At 38.8% G+C, this 20588-nt stretch overlaps 1 protein-coding gene across 4 annotated transcripts in view; it reads right to left on the minus strand.

Moving 5' to 3' along the window:
* The window catches only part of SEC23IP (SEC23 interacting protein), a 44065-nt gene that overhangs the window by 7250 nt on the left and 16227 nt on the right, over positions 1 to 20588 (minus strand). For 3 of the 4 annotated variants that reach the window (XM_081823395.1, XM_081823393.1, XM_081823394.1), the window contains exons 7-18: positions 20049 to 20138; positions 19031 to 19172; positions 17717 to 17925; positions 17028 to 17146; positions 16338 to 16490; positions 14074 to 14169; positions 9461 to 9658; positions 4871 to 5026; positions 4191 to 4293; positions 2368 to 2553; positions 1532 to 1694; positions 965 to 1066 (exon numbers count right to left, since the gene is read on the minus strand). In XM_081823395.1, the coding sequence (XP_081679521.1) occupies positions 985 to 1066; positions 1532 to 1694; positions 2368 to 2553; positions 4191 to 4293; positions 4871 to 5026; positions 9461 to 9658; positions 14074 to 14169; positions 16338 to 16490; positions 17028 to 17146; positions 17717 to 17925; positions 19031 to 19172; positions 20049 to 20138 (1697 nt within the window). In that variant the 3' untranslated portion in view covers positions 965 to 984. The remainder of the gene's footprint in view (positions 1 to 964; positions 1067 to 1531; positions 1695 to 2367; positions 2554 to 4190; positions 4294 to 4870; positions 5027 to 9460; positions 9659 to 14073; positions 14170 to 16337; positions 16491 to 17027; positions 17147 to 17716; positions 17926 to 19030; positions 19173 to 20048; positions 20139 to 20588) is intronic. The other variant, XM_081823396.1, reaches the window with a different exon arrangement.

Consider the following 20588-nt stretch of genomic DNA (forward strand, 5'->3'; position numbering starts at 1 on the left):
CCTCTGCCTGCCACTCTCCCTGCTTGTGCTTGCTCTCTCTCTGACAAATAAAGAAAAAAAGATTTTATTTATTTATTTGACAGAGAGAGACACAGCGAGAGAAGGAACACAAGCAGAGGGAGTGGAAGAGGGAGAAGCAGGCTTCCCGCTGAGCAGGGAGCCCGATGCGGGGCTCGATCCCAGGACCCTAGGATCATGACCTGAGCCGAAGGCAGACGCTTAACGACTGAGCCACCCAGGTGCCCCAAGAAATAAAATCTTTAAAAAATAAAATAAAAATAAATAAATAAAATAAAATAAAATAAAAAATAAAAGGATTAGATATAACTGCCAGTGTCCTTTCCCCCTTATTCGTGTCTTAAATGTATACACAGTGCCTGGAACCACAGGAGCCATCTTATAATTATGGACTAAGAGCTGACATGCAGATAAAAAGATGCCAACAATGTGTGAATGTCCAATGACATCATCCAACAGATGAACCCTTCCCGTTACACAAGAAAAATAAACCTCTATTCATTTAAGGTACTGTGAGTTGGATTCTGATACCTACAACCAAAGGAATTCCTAACTGATATTCCTGGGAACATCTTTTAGAAAAAACCGAAAATAAAAGAACTCAAAATTTTATGCAGAATTAGGAAGAAAACTGTAACATGTCAGAAATATAGCTTGCAAACCAATTTCCCTCTTTAATGTCTCTATTCTGAATTTTTTTAAAAAAGAAAAAATAAACACTAGGAAGAAACAGAAAGAAGAGAAAATTCTAGTCAACATCAACTCCATAAAAAAGACTTCAGAGGGGCACCCAGCTGACTCAGCCGGTGGAGCGTGTGACTCTTGACCTCAGGATCATGAGTTCCAGCCCCACATTGGACATAGAGATTACTTAAAAAAGAAAAAAAAAAAAAAGATTTCAGAATGAAACATTCAGATTCTATGCACACAGTAAAGATAAACTTACACAGTGACACTGAAGTCCAATCAATGCTGGGGCTGTTCTGGACTAATGTTCATTGTTCGATAAATTTCTTTAAGTAACAACAGGGCAGTATCTTCAGATTCCCTATCACAAAGAAAAGAACATTTTTACTTAAGAGACCTCTATGCATAAAGGTGGAAAATGCAGACTTTGTTCTATTCAACCCTCACTAAGAAAGGCAAATGACAATACAGTTAAGTGTCGTTTTCAAGCTGTCCTTATAAACTGGATGGATACCGATCAGCTACAAAACAGCTATGTTGCAATCCTCCATGGTGACAGGATGGCTTTTCAAAGTCCCTACCACTCCCATTCTGTGAAAGGTATCCCTACAAAATCAGTGTGCGAGTACCAAAGGCCTTTGGTCAAAGAGAGATGATACACTGCCATCTTGTGGATAATAAAGGGGGAAAATAGATTTTGAATATATGGCAGTTGTAATTAATATTCCAACATAAATGATAAATCAGTTAAAGAGTCTCCCTAAAACTGCTCTATGTGCTAGCACCTAAAGGCTACATGAATGTTATCAAAGAAGAAACCACTTACCAATAGCATAAATGACTCTGAAGAGCGAAAAGATATTCATTAAAACTCTCTATTGGCTTTTCTTGAAGAACGTAGTCAATTCGGCGGCCTCCGTTTAGCATTCCAACCTTTCCTAAGTAGTCCTCATCCTTGGAAAAATCTGGACTTTCAACAATCTTTTCTGCTAGAATTTAAACCATTTCAATATCAAAGTCAATCACTTAATCATTATCCTTTGACTTTAGCTGACTTTCTGGGCTCAAGAGAATATCGCTTGACACACGTAGCAACCTGGGGAACTACCAGGCTCACTTCCCATTCCTCCAAAGAGCCAGGGGAAGGAAGAGGGGCTGGTTACCCGAGAGAGAGGAGAAAGAGCCAACGAGCTGACAGAAGTTTTGAAGAAAAGGGGTGAGAGAGCATTGTAGAAAGAAAGGAAACAGAATTAGAATCGGAAAGTCAAAAACATCATGGCACAATGACCTAACAACGCAGATAAAGTCTATAATACAACAACACAGGGAAACAACAACATCAGGAAGATAACTTCTTACAGTGGGTCTTTAAAATGCTTCAATACAAGCTTTGCTCTCAATACTGATATTCCACTCTGGCCTTGGAAATCTCAACAAAAACTTAAGATTGCAGAGTAAAAAGTCCAGCAAATAACAGGCAAAAACCCAGAAAAAGACTGACACGCATTTTGAAGTAGTTTATCCTAACAGATTTTCCTTTATAAAAGAACCTCTACATTTTAACAAAAAAGACCAGAAAGAAAAAGCATCATTAAATAATTCATAAGTATTATGTTTACAAATAACACTTGTACTAGAAAATGCCTCAAATGTCAAATTTACCTTCAACTACTTGTTTTTCTTCTTCTTCTTTGATTTGATTGGCCACTTTTTCCAGTTCTTCTTGCAGCTGAGTTGAAGAGGTGTGAGCGCGGGCAAACTCGTTTAATGTCTGCCAAGCACTTTTCAGGGAGCTAATAAAACCCTGCTTCAAATCAGATCCCATACGAGAGAGACTGTCTTTCAACTCTAAAGAGATTAAGATGACACATCAAGTCAGTCACTGGATAAAATTCTGTACCACAAAAATTAAAACAAAAGTTAACACTCTTCTCAGACAGGATAAGTCCTCTCTTAAAAGCCAAACACACAGTTTCTCAGCCAAGAACTCTCAGCATATTAAAATGTTTTGTAGAGGGACGCCTGGGTGGCTTAGTCAGTTAAGTGTCTGCCTTGGGCTCAGGTCATGATCCCAGGGTCCTGGGATCGAGCCCCACATCAGGCTCCCTGCTCAGCAGGGAACCTGCTTCTCCCTCTGTCTGCCTCTCCCCCTGCTTGTGCTCACTTTCCCTCTCTGACAAATAAATAAAATCTTTAAAAAAAAAGTTTTGTAGAGTCTTGTTCTGTCATTTTTTTTAACAACTAAAGCCAAACCACCCAAAATGTGTAAATTTCCTCTCCACAAAAGGAAAAAAAAAAAAAAAGGTGGGAAGGAGGAGTTCAAATACCATAAAAATGTAGGCATATTCATGTACTTTTTTCCTGTAAGTTAAAAAATATGTGCCCACAGGATTAAAAAGATGACAACTCTTCTAATCTGTAATGGTAAAATGGTTTCGACAATTTGAGATTCTAATACAACCACAATATAAACTTCTGATTTAAAAATGAAGAAACCCCTACCTTTTCTACTTTTGTCTAATAAATCCTATTTGAATTCAAGGTACTTGAGCATCAAATTTCCCATTTTAACTCCAAAAGAGTTAAATATTTTTTAAAAGCACGATGTAAGAAAAAAAAGAAAGGAAGGAAGAAAGAAAGAAAATCCAATTTTCAATAAAAGGGTATGATCAGGGGCGCTTGGGTGGCTCAGCTGGTTAAGCGACTGCCTTCGGCTCAGGTCATGATCTTGGGAGTCCCGGGATCGAGTCCCGCATTGGGCTCCCTGCTCAGTGGGGAGTCTGCTTCTCCCTCTGACCCTCCCCCCTCTCATGTACACACTCTCTCTTTCTTGCTCTCTCAAATAAATAAATAAATAAATCTTTAAAAAAAAAAAGGGGGGGGGGTATGATCACTTTCCTCCTTCTTCTCCACTGCACTCCCATCCTTTCTACCCAAACCTTTAAACCTATGGAAGATACATACCATAACAGGCAAAAGAGAAACATAAACCCCACTTGGAATTATTACTGATCCATTATGTTTAATGAACATTTTTAATTGGGAAAGTTTATCTAGTTAACAAGGAAGTAACAGCTCATTTGACTTAGCATCAAGTTTATTTCTTGTTGGTCCTTAATTCATGTGTTACTCTGCTTCCCAACTCCAAACATTATGACGAAATTCTATCAAAATCCAAGCATCTCATCACTTTAGTACTGACTTCCCCCATTCCTAAGTATCTCAACCATTAGAACGCCTTATCAAGGAGAAAGTCATCAAGGAGAAGCAACTCATTCAAAACTTTCTTTATAGCTCTTCTGAACATTTAATAAACAGGTTCTAAACACATCAGGCACTTAAGTAACATTAATTTTGTCAGAAAGGATCTAGTGTTAAAATTTTCATAATTCAATTACAAATGACAGGAAGGACATAATTCATTAGGACTAACAGATTACAAAATGAGAGGAAGGAAACAAGTTATTATAGTATTTGCTTCTCACCTAAATGAAGTCTTTTTCTGCCTTTGTGATGTGGAATGAGAACCGCTTTCAGGTCCGAATCTGGAACAATCATAGGCTCTAATCTATACGCCACTGGATCAAGCTGCAAAAAAAAGAATTGTAAATTTAGCAAAAGCTCTTTTATCTTGAGTTATGTATCTTGACTGGGCAACAAAACAGATAACTACCAAACCAGAGATTTTTATTTTTTTCACAAGTTATTCAGCTACTGGTAATTATAAGACGACTTCTAAATTTGTGAGTAAAATTACTTTGCAAGCAAAGCAATAGGATTATTTCTTTGAACAAAGGCTTTCTGGTAGAAAAGTTTATTGGACAGTATCAGACTATTCTCTGTTAGGACAAAGAGTTGAGTTGTACATCAAAATCAGAGTTAGTTCCTAAGAAATAAGAATCTGAGAATCTGGGGCTCCTAGGGTGACTCAGACGGTTAAGCGTCTGCCTTGGGCTCAGGTCATGATCCCAGCGTCCTGGCATCGAGGCCCACATCGGCTTCTCCCTCTCCCTCTGCCTGCTGTTTCCCCTGCTTGTATACTCTGTCAAAAATAAATGAAATCTTAAAAAAAAAAAAAAAGAAAGAATCTGAGAATCTTAGGATTTACATAGGTTTCTATGTAGGTATTTCATCTTCAAAATAAAAAGTAGTTCAAGTCACTCACTGGATGATAAATATTGAAGAATCCTTTACACGTAGGAAGCCTGTAGTTCTCATCTATCCTATCCACTCCTCGAATAGTGAGAAACATACCAATTGGAGATCCCAAGGCAAAGAAAATCTCTGGTTCAAAGTCTAATGAGTTGTAAACAACAGAAACCTAGAAAGAATCAAAAAACAATATAAGATCATCATTCCAATGTCATATTAAAAAAAATTCAAAGTTCAAGCTGGAACTGCACTTAATTAAAAGCATCTCAACACAGAGGAAGCCACTCTAGGTGTGTCCTATAATGCTTATAATCACTGTCAGCTATTTCAATGGGAGAAAAAATTTCTCTTTGAAATCTTCATAGACTATTACATCCCTTGTCTATACTTTTACTTGTTGTCCAGCATAATATACACAGTATACAGTAAGCATTATATTTATTATAACCATAAATACCATTAAAACTGCAGACTCTAGATTCAAACTGTCTGGGTTTGAATCCTGGCTCCACGCCTTACTGTGTGACCTTGGGCAAGTTTCTTAACCTCTCTTGCCTCAGCCTGATTCCTCATCTATAAAATGGGGATCATAACAATGCCAAACTCATAATGGAGTTGAAAAATAAATAACCTAATCCACATATAGTGCTTAGCACAGAGCCTGGCGTATTTTAAGCATTCAACAACTGTTACTTCTCTTAAAACTACCATCTTTGTTTGTTCAAGCAAGTTTCTTTCCAGTAGAAAAATGCTTTGTCCCAAGAAAGCCTCTGTTTTGGCAGCTTGCATGTAGCCCCTCAGCTCACTGACAATTGCCTAGAGCAAGAGAAAGCACCTACATTCGTGGCACTCTAAAGTTTACAAAACTCTTGTTTCTTGCTCAGTGGCAGGATAGAGGTCTTTGTCACTTGAGTATCCTGAGAACGAAGAACAATGAACAGCATAATCCAAGAGCACGACAGAAGCCCCCTGAAAGGGGGGGTACAGCAAGATTATCGTGTCCACTTCTCCTATGATGACACTGAGGCTCAGATAGATGACGTCACTCACCAAAGAGCACTCAGCCAGTGAATGGCAGAATGAGGACTCCCAAATTCCAAATCCAATGCCTTCTACTACACTAGGCTGCCCCTTCTAACAAAGTCTAGACTGTACATCCCTTGGCTTGCCCTCAGATTTGCAAATTCAATGGTTTCTGCTACTGATGAGGGCCACAAAGGACACGCTCTCAAGATTATGCATTTCCCCCAGCTCCAGATTAAAAAAAAAGAAGAAAGCACAAAGTTAGGAGAAAAATTACCAACTGGAAAAGGTATTTACAACATAAGAGCTAATATCCTTAACATACAGAAATTCTTAAATATCCGAAAAGAAAAAAAGAAACTCAGTAGAAAAGTAGGTAAAATCAACACTTCACAAAAGAAAAATGCCTAGAAGATATATGAGAAAACATCTAACTTCTCTAATGCTCAGGAAGACAGTGAGACACCATTTTCCCTACAAGGTTATCAGAGAGATAAATGAAGTTATTAAAAAGAAAGTAAAAATCTTCTGTTTCCATGAAAAAGTCATTTCTTCGAAGAAAGTGATGAAAGTGAGAACACTACCTATCTGTAAAGGAGAATGACAGCACCAGTGTTAGTGAGGAAAGAGAGGGGTCAGTCTTATAAACTGCCTATGAGAGTACAAACCGGCACAACTTTTTCGGGGGCAAGTAGAAGTAACTACCAGAATTTTCGTGTGTACATTCTTGGACCCACCTACCCCACTTCAACTTATTTAACTGAAGGAAATAACAAAGAATGTGCACAGAAAATTGGTTTAAAAGTGTTCAGCACTGGATTGCTTAAAAGAGTGAAAAACTAGAAACTGCCTACATGTCCAACGTTATGGGTGAAACTGTATCCCCACAAAAAAGACACACGTACCAGTACCTCAGACCTTATTCAGAACTAGGGTCTTGACAGCAGTAATCAAGCTAAAATAAGGTATTTAGGTGGGCCCTGATCCAACACGATTTTGGTGTTCTACAAACAGGAGAAATCTGGCCACAGAGACAGACACACAGAGGGACGATGACGCAGACACAGGGAGGAGCACGTGAAAACGGAGGTCTGGAGAGCTGCATCTACAAGCCAAGGAGTGCCTGGCAAACCGCCAGAAGTGCGAAGGGACCAAGAAGGGTTCTCCACTGTAGGTTTCAAAGGGAGCGTGGCCCTGCTGACACCTCGCTCTTGGACGTCTAGCTTCTAGAACTGAGACAATAAATTTCTGTTGTTTAAAGCCACCCAGTGTGGGATACTTTGTCACAGCAGCCCGAGCAAACTAATACATCCAGTAACAAGTAAATGACAAATCATTATCTGTCCAAACAGTAAAACAAAGCAGTCATTACAAATGACAGAAATATTTACTGACATGGGAATATATTCATAATACAGGGCGCCTGGGTGGCTCAGATGGTTAAGCGTCTGCCTTCGGCTCAGGTCATGATCCCAGGGTCCTGGGATTGAGTCCCGCATCGGGCTCCCTGCTCCTTGGGAGCCTGCTTCTCCCTCTGCCTCTCTCTCTCTCTCTCTGTCTCTCATGAATAAATAAATAAAATCTTTAAAAAATATATATATATATATATATTCATAATACAGTGTTTGAAAACAGCAGTATAATGTTTTGGTAAAACATTATATGGAGGATTTCCCCATTTTTGTTAAAACATATAAATACATGCTTAAATAAAAGTCTAGAAGACCTTGTTCAAACAGTTCACAGGGGTTAGTTCTGGCGAAGGAGAGTTATGATATCTTTTCTTTTCTCTTGCTTAGGCAGCTTCTTGGCTTTCTGGCAATGAATGATGCACACAGGCTACTGTTTACACTGCCCCACAACCCTCTGGGTAACAGACCCTACTTGCCCACACTGGCCTGTGACTTGGGCTGGCTCAAACAACCCTGTGCCCCATTCCCCAGGGAGTACAAATTGGCCAAAATGGACCTGTAACTCAAACCAGGTCAAGCATATTTTCCTAACTGGACCTACCAGGGGAGATTTCTGTTCCTCTGTGGTCAAAAAGCTATAAGGAGATGAGCATACAGACAATGACACCCATGATTCCAGGTTCATGGAGAAAGCCAGCTCCCGGACAGGGACACACAGTGACAGTGTCCTGGTCACATGGAGCCCCTGGCTCCACAAATCCCACAAATCTCCTTCTATACTCTGATCCTTCACAGTTAAGTGAGGAAATATCTGCCCTTTATTTGCTAAAGTATGTTCAAGTTGGGGCACCTGGGTGGCTTAGTCGGTTAAGCATCTGCCTTCGGCTCAAGTCATAATCCCAGAGTCCTGGGATCGAGCCTCACTTCAGGTTCCCTGCTCCACGGGGAGCCTGCTTCTCCCTCTCCCTCTGCCTGCTGTTCCCCCAGCTTGTACGCACGCACATGTGCTCTCTGTCACATAAATAAATAAATCTAAAAAAAAAAAAAAAAAGTTCAGGTTTGCTCGTATTGAAAAAGAAAGACATTTTTAAAATGCAATCTTTATCAATGAATTGGGTTTAAAAGCTTGAACAGACTATTACAAACATCCTGTTCCATTTTCTGCCTTCTTTAAATCAGTCATGAATTCACTTAGGATAATGGAACCTTACAGACACAACTATAAATATACTGAAAGTAACAATGTCTAAAAAGATTTTAATACTTCTAAGCCATTGAGATATAAGTATATTAAAGTATATTATTAAATGTAGCACTGTCAACTCCTTGGTCGATTTTTATAGAAATCTTTCTGAAAAAGAAAACAAATTTTTTCTTCAAGGGGAAGAATTGTGAATACTAAAAAATGTAAGGTAAGTGAATGCAGCAAGCTTCTCTCACAGAAATTTAAGTATATAGTAGTCCCCCCTTATCCAAGGGGATACATTCCAAGATCCCCCGTGGATGCCTGAAACCTCAGATAAGACTGTATTCTATGTACTTTATCTCTGCCGATACGGACGTACCTATGATAAAGTTTAATTTATAAATTAGGAAGGGTAAGAGATTAACAACAATAAAAAAAATAAAACAATTACAATAATATACTATAATAAAAGTTATGTGAATGTAGTGTGTCTCTCTTGAAATGTCTTCTTGTACTGTACTCAGCCTTCTTCTCATGATGATGTGAGATAGAAGGCCTACGTGATGAGATGAAGCGGGATGAATGACATAGGCTTTGGGATGTAATGTTAGGCTACTACTGACCTTCTGACCATATGTCAGAAGGAGGATCATCTGCTTCCTGACCACAGACGACCATGGGTAACAGAAACCACAGAAAGCTAAACAGCAGGTAACTCGGGACAACTGTGTTCACATGATTTTCCAACTATTGCCATTCCGTTGCTAGTAGCCATGAGAGACTAATGTTATAAAATAATGAGTGGTGGAAAAAATAAATTTCAAAATAAATATTTTTTTATTGAGAGAAGTATACAATTTTACTGAGAGAAAATGTTTTCTCCACGCGCCCCATAAACGTTGACTATTTAAAGCCTACTCCAATAATAAAGATATGTGATTCCAACATAAAATATGCAACCCTAATCAACATGTAAACTTACCTGTCCAGTGCCAACTTCAAAAGACTCATAATCAACATGCACAGAAGACACATAAGCACCAACTGGAAGTTTCCTCTTGGACTCGTGAGATTCTGAGGGGAGGGAAGCCATTTCTTTAGCTTTCTGAGCACTTTCCTCTTGTCCCTTTGTCGAAGCGGCCATCACTGCCTTCTTTCCTAATGCTGCTTTTTTCTGTTCCTGTGAAACACCAAAATTTCATAACACAACCCTGAGGAAAAGTTAATCAGCTATCTCTATGGAACATGCTATCTCAATGCTAAGGAATGATCAGTAATTTCTTAGGCAGTGTGGTGATCAGAGAAATGGCCTTCTAAATATTTAGGGAAGAAATGCCATGATTTCTACTATTTACTTGAAAATTCTTAAGAAAAAAAATGACTAAGAGACTAAGGAAAAACAGCAAAACAGCTACAGTTAAATCTAAATACTGGCTATCATTACACTGTTCACTCTACTTTTCTATATAACTTAAAATTTTAATACAAAATGCCAACTATCTTCCTTTATGAACTCAACTTTAGACAGATTAAAGCACCATATAATTGTGAAATACATACTTCCTAGAAAGATGTGAATTTGGGGAGAAATTTCTTCATTCAACATGTTTACACCCATTATGTCTGCATGGAGCCACTGACAAGTCTTCCTCAGAACCATTTTGGGAAGAACAGACGAGCACACTGTGGTTAGAGTCCCACAACGGAATAACGACTCAGAAACAGAAAGGAATGGACGCAATAATTGGATGAACCCCAAAAACATTATTTTGAGTAAAAGAAGCCAGATACAAAAGAGTACAGGACGCTGATCCCATTTATATGAACTTGCAGAACAGGCAAAACTCCACGGTGACGGAAACCAGAGTAGGAGTCGTACGGTGGGAGGAGCAGACTAGAAAGAAGCAGGAGAGAACCATCTGGTGACAGAAATGGTCTAACTCTTGTTTTAGGTGGTGATTACGCAGGTGCAAAAACTTTCAAAACTTACCACGCTGAGCACTTAAGATCCATGTATTTCCATAAATAAGGAAGTAAACCAAAGCTCTGGGAGCCTCGGTGGAACAGGTGTATCCCTGCAGTAGTGAGATCAAACCCACTCCCACAGACACACGGCAGCCACTACGTGAGGGGAATGTGACCAGCTGCCACGGGTGGACTTCCCCGTTCACCACAAGCCCTCACTTCAGGGTCCTCACTCCCCACACTGCGGGGGACTGCGTCGTCTCGGTTTGAACAGTCACCCGTGGCACCTGAACAGAACAGTTGGCCAAACCGGCCTGTCTACTAACGACTTCCAAACACTAGGCAATCAGGGATACAAGTCTGATTGTTTAATTCAGTAGACAATAATACAGAAGAAACAAAATTGTCTGCCAGCCTTCTTTTTCCACTTCCTTTTATACCCCCATCACCTCTCACTGAGTCACTGCGTAATCACAATGAGTGCTCTGAGACTGCTAACAGCCTCTTAGCGCCCCATTGCCCTGCGCCAGTGGTTCTCAAACAATGTCCCCTCGGAAACTGAAGCACGAGGTTTACTGCGCTAAAACGAAACTATGGTCCAATTCACACACAAAAAATTTTAAATTAATTCAATTAAAAAATGCACAGAGGATTTGAATAGACGTTTTCCCAAAGACATACATACACATGGCAAACAGGTACATGAAAATATGTTCTACATCATTAATCATTAGGGAAATGCAAATCCAACCCACAATAAGGTATCTATTACCCAACACCTGTTAGAATGGCTATCATCAATAAAGGCAATAGATAACTAGTGTTGGAAATAATGTGGAGAAAAGGGAATGCTTGTGCACTGTTCATGGGAATGTAAATTGGTGTAGCCACTACAGAAAACAGTATGGAGGTTCCCCCCAAAATTAAAAGTTAAATATACCATATGATCCAACAATTCCACACTTCTAGGAGTATAACCAAATCAAACAAAATCATTGTCTTAAAAAGACATCTGTACCCCTAATTTCATTAGCATTATTTACACAATAGCCAATATATGGAAAAAACCTAAATGTCCATTGATGGATAAATGAATGAAGTTTTGGTGTGTGTGGATGAATATGTTTGTGTGTATATGTGTGTATACGTACATACACACACAGAGGAATATTATTTATCAATAAAAAAAGAATTCTTGCCATTTGCAACATGGATGGACCCTGTGGACATCATGCTTTGGGAAATAAGTCAGAAAGAGAAAACCGAATGCTCTATGATCTCACTTAAATGTGGAATCTAAAAATCAACAAACATAAAATGGAGAACAGATTGGTGGTTGTCAGAGGTGGGGTTGGAGGGTATAGGAAATGGGTAATGGGGGTCAAAAGGTACAATCTTCCAGTTACAGGATTTTAAAAAACTTTTTGTTTTTTTTAAGTAGGCTCCATGCCCAGAGTGGAGCCCAATGTGGGGCTTGAACTCACAACCCTGATATCAAGACCTGAGCTGAGATCAAGAGTAAGATGCTTGACCACACCCAGGCACCCCTAAAAAAAAACCTTTTTAATCAAGTTAATAAAATTGTCTCAATTTTAAGCTTAGCACCTTTTTTTTTTTCCTTTTTTCCTCTAGCACTCCGTATCAGCCAGTAGGCCCTAACCAATAGCAAGAGAAAGCAAATGTTAATGGGAAAATCAGGAAGGAACCAATATGTTCAAAAATTCATTTATTATAGACACATTTGCTCATGGCTGAAATTTTATAATGTAGTTTATTGCACGTATTTTTAAATTTTAAAATTTCTAAAGTTAAAATTTAGACTAAACAGATGATTTGGTACTAAATCGTAATTTGTGATAGAATAAGCAGGTGAGCATTTCACAAGGTTTGGTTAAAAGCACCATGACTTTGATGGCCATAAAAACATTCTTGAGAACCACTCCCTTACAAGAGAAAATACAAGCTCCTACACCTGCCATTCCAGCCTCCGGGACCCCTTGTCCTACCCTATTCCCAGCTCACCTGCTGTTTCAGCCATAGGTAAACACAGCCCACTCCTGGAAGGCCATTTCCCCTGATCCTACTTCTTTTTTTTCTTTTTTTTTTTTTAAGATTTTATTTATTTGACAGACAGAGAGAGAGAGAGAGATCACAAGTAGACAGGCAGGCAGAGGGAGAAGCAGGCTACCTGCTGAGCACAGAGCCCGATATGGGGCTCGATCCCAGGACCCTGGGATCATGACCTGAGCCAAAGGCAGATGCTTAACCATCTGAGCCACCCAGGCGTCCCCCCTGATCCTACTTCTTCAAACTCAAACATCAACACTTGGGGGAGTGTTCTCTGATCCTCCCCGGCCCCTTCTCCCCAGGCCAGAACTGCCACCCCTCCCCTGGCTCTGACAGCATGGACAGCACTCCGTTACAGGACCGATGGAGTCACCTGTAGTCCAATCTCTGCCCCTAACTAGACTACATACCCTCAGTTCATCTCCAGATCCCAAATACTGACATGGTGCCTGAGCCAAAAGATACTAATAAAATCTTAAATAATTCAACTGCTTAAGCTAATCAGAACAAATCAGTCCCAACTTTATAGTCCTTTACATATAAAGTGACATATGCTAAGTTGTAAATACATAACACAAATAAAAGAACCACAGAAGTTCAAAAGATGGATCAACAAAGACCATGTTAACAACAAAAAAATAAAGTAGTCACCCTAAGTACTCATATTTCTAAGTACTTAGAAAATCTCTGTAAAATTAATTCGATTAAAAAAATGAAAATTAGGGGCACCTGGGTGGCTCAGTCGGGTAAGCATCTGCCTTCGGCTCAGGTCATGATCTCAGGGTCCTGGGATCAAGCCTGCAGAGCCTGCATTGGACCCCTGCTCAGCGGGGAGTCTGCTTCTTCCTCTCCCTCAGCTCCTCCCTCCCCCTGCTCATACTCGCTCTCTCTCAAATAAATAAAATCTTTAAATAAATAAATAAATGAAAATTAAATGAAACAAGTGAGTTTTTCCCAACTGCTCTATTTCTTTCTACATGCTTTTTAGTTGTTGCTTTGTTTTGTATTATCAAGAATTTTTGCTTTTTGGTTATTATTTAATGAGATTTTAGTGGCTCTATTCTTATCTCTCTAGATGGTGAGGACTAAGAAGGGAGCAAATGAGCTAACATTTACCGGGGGCTAAGCTTACATGCATTAATCCAACCCTGTAAGGAAGGTAGCATAATTCACATTTTGGAAATTAGGGAAATCAAGGATCCAAAAAGTTGAGCAAATTGCTCATGAATAGGGAGTTAATAAGCAGTTGAACTGGGATGACCAATTCATCTACCTATCCAGGGCTTACCCAGTTTTTACACCAGGAAATCCCCAAATACCAATTTTAAAACTGAAAGTCCTTCGTCCTGGGAATTCTCTTCAGTCCCAGGAAAACCAGGATGGTCAGCTACCCTAACTGGGATTGAAATCCAGTTCTGGCTGACTCCAAAGTCTGCACGTCCATCAGCTCCACCACTGCGCCCTTGCCTAACCACACTGGTATTAACAAAAACTTCCAAAATATAAACAAGTTAGTAAAAGATGAGTTTTGGTTTCTGTTTTTAGGGCACAGATGAACTTTACCAGTTTAAATGCTTTCTGTTTTACAAAGTTAGCGATCTTCTTTCTGGGTCCAAGGGGTATGCCCATTTCCTTCAGGTCATCAACTGTACACATAAGCTTTAAAAGAAAACAAACAAACAAGCACATTAGTTAATCGGTCTAATGATCGATAAGTGAAACTGAAATCAGGAAATGATAAAAAGAAACCATACCATCAAAAGCAACCTAAGATCTAGTCAATTTTTTAAAAGTTAATTTGCTTTTAAATCCTGGATTAATTTAGGCTGTAAAACCTGAGCCCTCCACATCTAAACCATTCTAGTCATGTTTGGCAGAAAATATATGCATGTTGTACAAAATTCAAAAGCTACACAAACAAGCAATGAAGTCTCTCCCCTCCACTCCTGTTCCAACCACCCAATTCTCTCAGCAGCCACTGCAATGTGTTCTCCTTCCAGAGACACCTTCGGTATACACAGCACCTACATGGTTTTCCTTGTGTGTGCAGCCTGCTATGCAAATGGGACTGAACTATGCTCTTTTCACGTAACGTATCTTAGAAATCATTGCCTACCATTATCTCTGACACTGCCTCATTTATTCAACAGCTGCATTCCATTACATGCATGCACCATAAACTATTTCACTGGTACCCTACCAGTGGACACAGAAGGTGTTTCTAAGGTTTTGCTATCATAAACAGTGCTGTAGAGAGTATCCTTTTAGATACTCTTGTGTGAGTATTTCTATATTTGGAATTACTCCTGGCAAATTGCTGTGGCAAAAGATTTTTGGTATTTTTTGTATTTTAAAAGGTATTACCATCTTAACTATAGGGAACAAACTGAGGGTTGCTGGAGGAGAGGCAGATGGGAGGTATGGGGTAACTGGATGATGGGCATTAAGGAGAGAACTTAATGTTATGAACACTGGGTGTTATATGCAACTGACGAATCACTGAATTCTACCTCTGACACTAATAATGTAGTATATGTTAAATTGAATTTAAATAAAAAATTTTAAAAATAAAATTTCCAACCCTACTATCATTTTAAATAGACTAAAATCTTCATCAAAAAGAAAGTTAATCCTCATTGAAAAGGAAAAAAATAAATAAAAAATTTAAAAATAATAATGAAAGGGATTACCAAATTGCTTTCCATAGAGGCTGTACCAATTTACAGTCTTACTAACAATACGTAAACCATGCCCACTTACCCTCATCCTGGCCCCACAGTATATTAACAAGCTCCTTACTTTTGCCAAACCAAAAAGTTATAAAAAACTCATTGCACTTTCAATCTGCCTTTTTCTCAAGAGTTTTCATATGACAAGAAGCCATTTGTTATTTCCTTTTCTGTGTATCATCTGTTCATGGTCTTCACCTATTCTACTGTGTTGATGGTCTTTGTGTAACTAATTCATAGGAGCTTTGAATAATAAGGAAATAAGCCCCTTTGTCTCTAATGTGTGTTCCAAATATTCTTCTTAATCTATCACTGGCCTTCAGATGTTGTTTAAGGCATCTCCTGCTATGTAATTTTTCTTTTATGGCTTCTGGGTTTTGTGCCATACTTAGAAGCCCTTCCAGATTATACTAAAAAACAAACAGGGAGCCTGGGTGGCTCAGTCGGTGAAACGTCTGCCTTCGGCTCAGGTCATGATCCCGGGGTCCTGGGATCGAGTCCCACACCAGGCTCCCAGCTCAGCGGGGAGCCTGCTTCTCCCTCTGCCCGCCACTCCCCCTGCTTGTGCTCTCTCTGTCTCTCTGACAAATAAATAAATAAAATCTTTAAAAAAACAAACAAACAAAACTCCTGTGTTTTTCAATTTTTAAACATTTAAGTCTCTGCCTTATCTGAAATGTATTATGATAGAAGAGTATTCAAATGATTCTTAATTTTTGATCTTATACACAGGAAAAACAATTTTAAACGAAAATGAATCAAACTGGGGTGCCCAGGTGGCTCAGTCAGTTAAGCATCTGCCTTCGGCTCAGGTCATGATCCCGGGGTCCTGGGAGCCCCGCATTGGGCTCCTTGCTCTGCAGGGAGCCTGCTTCGCCCTCTCCCTCTGCCTGCTGCTCCCCCTGCTTGTGCGTGCGCTCTCTCTGTCACATAAATAAATAAAATCTTTAAAAAAATAAAAAGAAAATGAATCAGGGCAACCCTCTCAGGTCCCCTTCCTCTTTTCGGGAGCTTTGTACTATCACTTTACTATCGCTCAATAAACTTTGATTTGCTGCCCACCAAAAAAAAAAAAAACAATCAAACTATCCTTAGTACCAGAGATTCCATATCAATCTTTTCCTTTTCAAAAGTGCTAACATATTCAGAGAGGCTAAGTGCTTCCAGAGTTTCCTGCAAACTTAGGACTTCTTCATTTTCAATGTCAAGGTCACAAGACTCATCCAAAGTCAACTTTGGCTCGTCAGGCATCTTAAGGAAAAAGAAAAGAAAGTCAGGGGAACACTGCAAACCTCAGAAAAACTACCATAAAATGTCTCCTGATCTACAGCAAATCTTAAACAATTTTGTTCCATACAGAAATCATAACTTTAGGTAGCTTATCATCCAAAATCTGAATATTCTAAAAAAGTATATCAATTGAATAATAAATCACTCTTGCTCCCATTTCCTACAATAATTTACTTAGCATTTTTTTAAATAATAAACTTTCTCTCACATTTAAATTTATAATCCATAAGGAAGACAAGTGAGAAACTCAAAGAAGTTAAATGATTCTATCACACATATAAACCTCAGGGTACTTTGATTTATAAAAACATTTCAGGGGCGCCTGGCAGACTCAGTCAGAAGGGCATAGGACTCTTGATCTCAGGGTTACAAGTTCGAGCCCCACATTGGGTGTAGAGATTACTTATATAAACTTAAAAAAAAACATTCAGGAAACAGTTCAGACTTTAGAAAACCGTTTGACTTCATCTCTAATCTAAATATGTAACCAGGCCATACCTGCTTTTCCTGAAAACGTGGCTGCTTCACAACTCCATTAGCAACAGCAAAAGCCCCAGGAGACTTTGACAAATTCAAATCCTTTTGATTAGACAGGATGTCAAACAATATTAAAGAACCTAAAAAAAAAATCATATTTTGTTTTATAAATGACTAATACTTTTATAACACCAAGTAAATTCTCCTACTTTTTTCCCCAAAGTCCCTAGGCAGAAGTCATACAAAAGTTAAATGTCAATCAAGATCTGATCATCAATATTCTTGTTTTACCAAAACAGCAGAATAAATTAAAATATAAAGCATTCCTAGGTAATTGAAAAGCAAAGGCAGAACCTAAACGCATTATGTCTACCCTTTATAAAACTTAAAATCCATAATTCTAAATCTTGTACTAACAATGTCACCCTCACTAAAAGCAGCGATTACTCAAAAAAATTATGTTTAAAATGTGGATATTTGGGCGCCTGGGTGGCTCAGTCGTTAAGCGTCCGCCTTCAGCTCAGGTCATGATCTCCAGGGTCCTGGGATTGAGCCCCACGTCGGGCTCCCTGCTCCGCGGGAAACCTGCTTCTCTCTCTCCCACTCCCCCTGCTTGTGTTCCCTCTCTCACTGTGTCTCTTTGTCAAATAAACAAAATCTTTAAAAAATAAAATAAAATAAAATAAAATGTGGATATTTGACAGTTTTACCTAAACTGTGACCAGCAACAGAGACTCCTCCTTTGAAGTCTGGATTCCGACTCATAAAAAGTGCATGAAGACGGTTTATCTCCATTCCCACTTTTTCCACGATTGTCTGACAGTAGGTGGGGCTATTGTAAAATAAAATATCTAGCAAGGTCTCATTGGTAAAATGACGAAACCGACCAATACTTGGTAAAGTGATTTTCTTAATATTCCTGTTTTGGAAAAAAAAAAGTATATTCAGACCTAGCCCCCTTACATCTACAGACTTTTTAAAAGTTTAGATAGTGACTTCTAAATATACAATGAGTATAGGAATCCCACAGACTAATTATGAGTTGATTCTGTAGACAAAGTTCTTATAAATGAATCAAGCAAAACAGTCTGTGTGCTTACAACTGTACTGTGAGTCTGGGGATTCTCCGAAGAGTTATCACATAAAATAAGGCCTATGTAAAAATTTTTATTTTTATTTTTAAAGATGAAAGGCTGCTTGTCCACTTTTCTTCCACTTAATTGGAAAGCAGGATACCTGACCCAATTTTTGGACAACAGGGAATATAGCAAGGAATGAGAAAGGAGTTTCATGCACTGAAAATCTTTCTTGATTTGAGAATGGACATAGTCAAGTTCACGAACATCCACAGAGAAAGATCACCCTCTCATCCTAACAGGACCTGCCATAGAATAATATACGGAATAACACAGAATGCTATTTGTAGAATTAGTTTTATTAAACCACGTGCCCTGAAATATTATGATCTTCACTAAAATCCAGATATGTTATTAGCCCTGTGTCCGAGAATAAGTATTATCTAAATCTGTGTTTCTCAATTGGGAGCATTCAAAATTGAGTGAAGCACTTTTAGTTGTCACAGTGCCTACAGATGTCGCTGGCCTTTAACAAGGACTGGCGATCTTTTTGGCTGTTGGGGGTTTGGGGTGTTGTCCAGTGGGTAGAGGCCAGGATGCTCCTAAACATCCTACAATGTACGGGACAGCCCCCTGTCTAAACCACTATAGATTAAAATAGTATTCTAAAACTGGCTTACAGTTCTCAGATTCCCTGAAATATTTATAATAGGACTGCAGACATAGGCATGCACCCATGTGCACACACACACGCACGCGCACAGAAAAGTAACATATAAACATTAACAGCCAGTGTTTAAATCATACGTCAGAGCAACTATATCATTTAAATAAAGGAATGTATTTGTTGAACACATTTGTTGAAGTTACAATAAACTATTTCATATTATGGCTTAAATTTTGAATCTAAGTTTGACTAATCTGAACGAGTTATCAAAGTCCACACACCTGTCAACGCCTGTGGCATCCCCACCCAAGGAACTATGCCAGTGAACCGGAAGGAATTCCACTCTGCTTACTTTCCGGTCGTCTAAAGATTTCTTGAAATGTGTCTGCAGCAATTTCAGGGAAACCACCCTAAAATCATCCACTTCAAAAAAAAACAATCAGGGAAGACAAATTAAACTGATTAAATTTCCTGGTTTGATGGGTAGTTAGTAATTCCCTCAAATACGCTAGTACTTTTTATATAACAAACTTTCTAAGAAAAAAAATAAGAATGACAAAATCAGTCCAAAAAGGAAAAAACCCAACCTTTAGGAAGCTCTTTTTTTTCAATGTTTTAGAGGAATGTATAAATGACTGAAAAACATTTAACTACTATTCCTGGAAGGCAGCTATGGGTACAGACTCTGGACTCAAACTGTCTGCCACAGGATCCCTGCTCGAGAACCCACAGACCATGATACAGGAGAGGTTAACTTATGCCTATGGACTTCGGTACCTCACCTAGTAGTGGGGAGAACAGCGACAGCACCTATACCCCCAAGGTTCCTCGCCAAGAGGTGAGTAATATGCCAAGCAAAATGCCTAGCACAAATCAGGTATTCAATAAATATGAACTATTATTATACAGATATAAAAATAAATTAAAAATAAAACTTCAAAAATTTAAGTAAACCAGGCACATTCATTGTTCCATTAAACAACTTCTTTCAACTAATTCACTTTAAATCAGTTCAATGCACAGGTATACCTAGTTGCCGCAAGTGCCTAGGCAGACGCTGTCTGTCAGAAAAGCTAAATTATTTCCAAGATCCCTTCTAATCCTTCAGTCTAGGATTTTATGAGTTACATACATTGTAAGAGCAAATCAAGTATAAATTATTTCCCAGTGACCATTAAATCTCCTCTTACAGTTCCTCAGCCAGTAGTAAACATCTGGAAACTATCTTAAAAATGAACATTTAGAAGTTCTTCTATTACTTCTCAATTCATTCCATGAAATAAAATGACTAATACTTACCACATTCAATAATGCTTCTAAAGCGCAAGTCACACACTGGTCCAATACCATGTACCATGAACACCAAATGATCAACCCGAGGCATTTCCCCTACAAAAGAAATACATACATGCCTACATGCACACATACAAGCTGGAAAATTGTTTGGGTTTTCATATTTAAATAGCAATATTCTAAATATCCCTTTTGTCATCACAAACTAGGTAAAGAAATTTAAGACCCTTCCAAGCTAATAAGCTTCACTATTCTCTATGAAATGAGAAGAACAAAGCTCAAGGTCCATCTTGCCAAATAACAGTGAACTAGACCAAGAGGTGGAGGAAGCACAACACCTCTGGGATCCCAGAGGCTATGAGCATATGATAACCAGCAGTTTTGTACCTACTGAGGCTCCATAACCTTTGTGATTTCTTCAGAATTCCCCAGGAGACTAAGCCCCACATGGAGAAGCAATATGCCAACATAAAACATTAAAATATTTCCCCCAATAGGGCGCCTGGTGGGCTCAGTTGGAAGAGCATGCAACTCTTGATCTTGGGG

The sequence above is a fragment of the Leptonychotes weddellii genome, chromosome 6 (assembly GCF_054177405.1).
Source record: "Leptonychotes weddellii isolate Sample4059 chromosome 6, ASM5417740v2, whole genome shotgun sequence".
Lineage (NCBI taxonomy): Eukaryota > Metazoa > Chordata > Mammalia > Carnivora > Phocidae > Leptonychotes > Leptonychotes weddellii.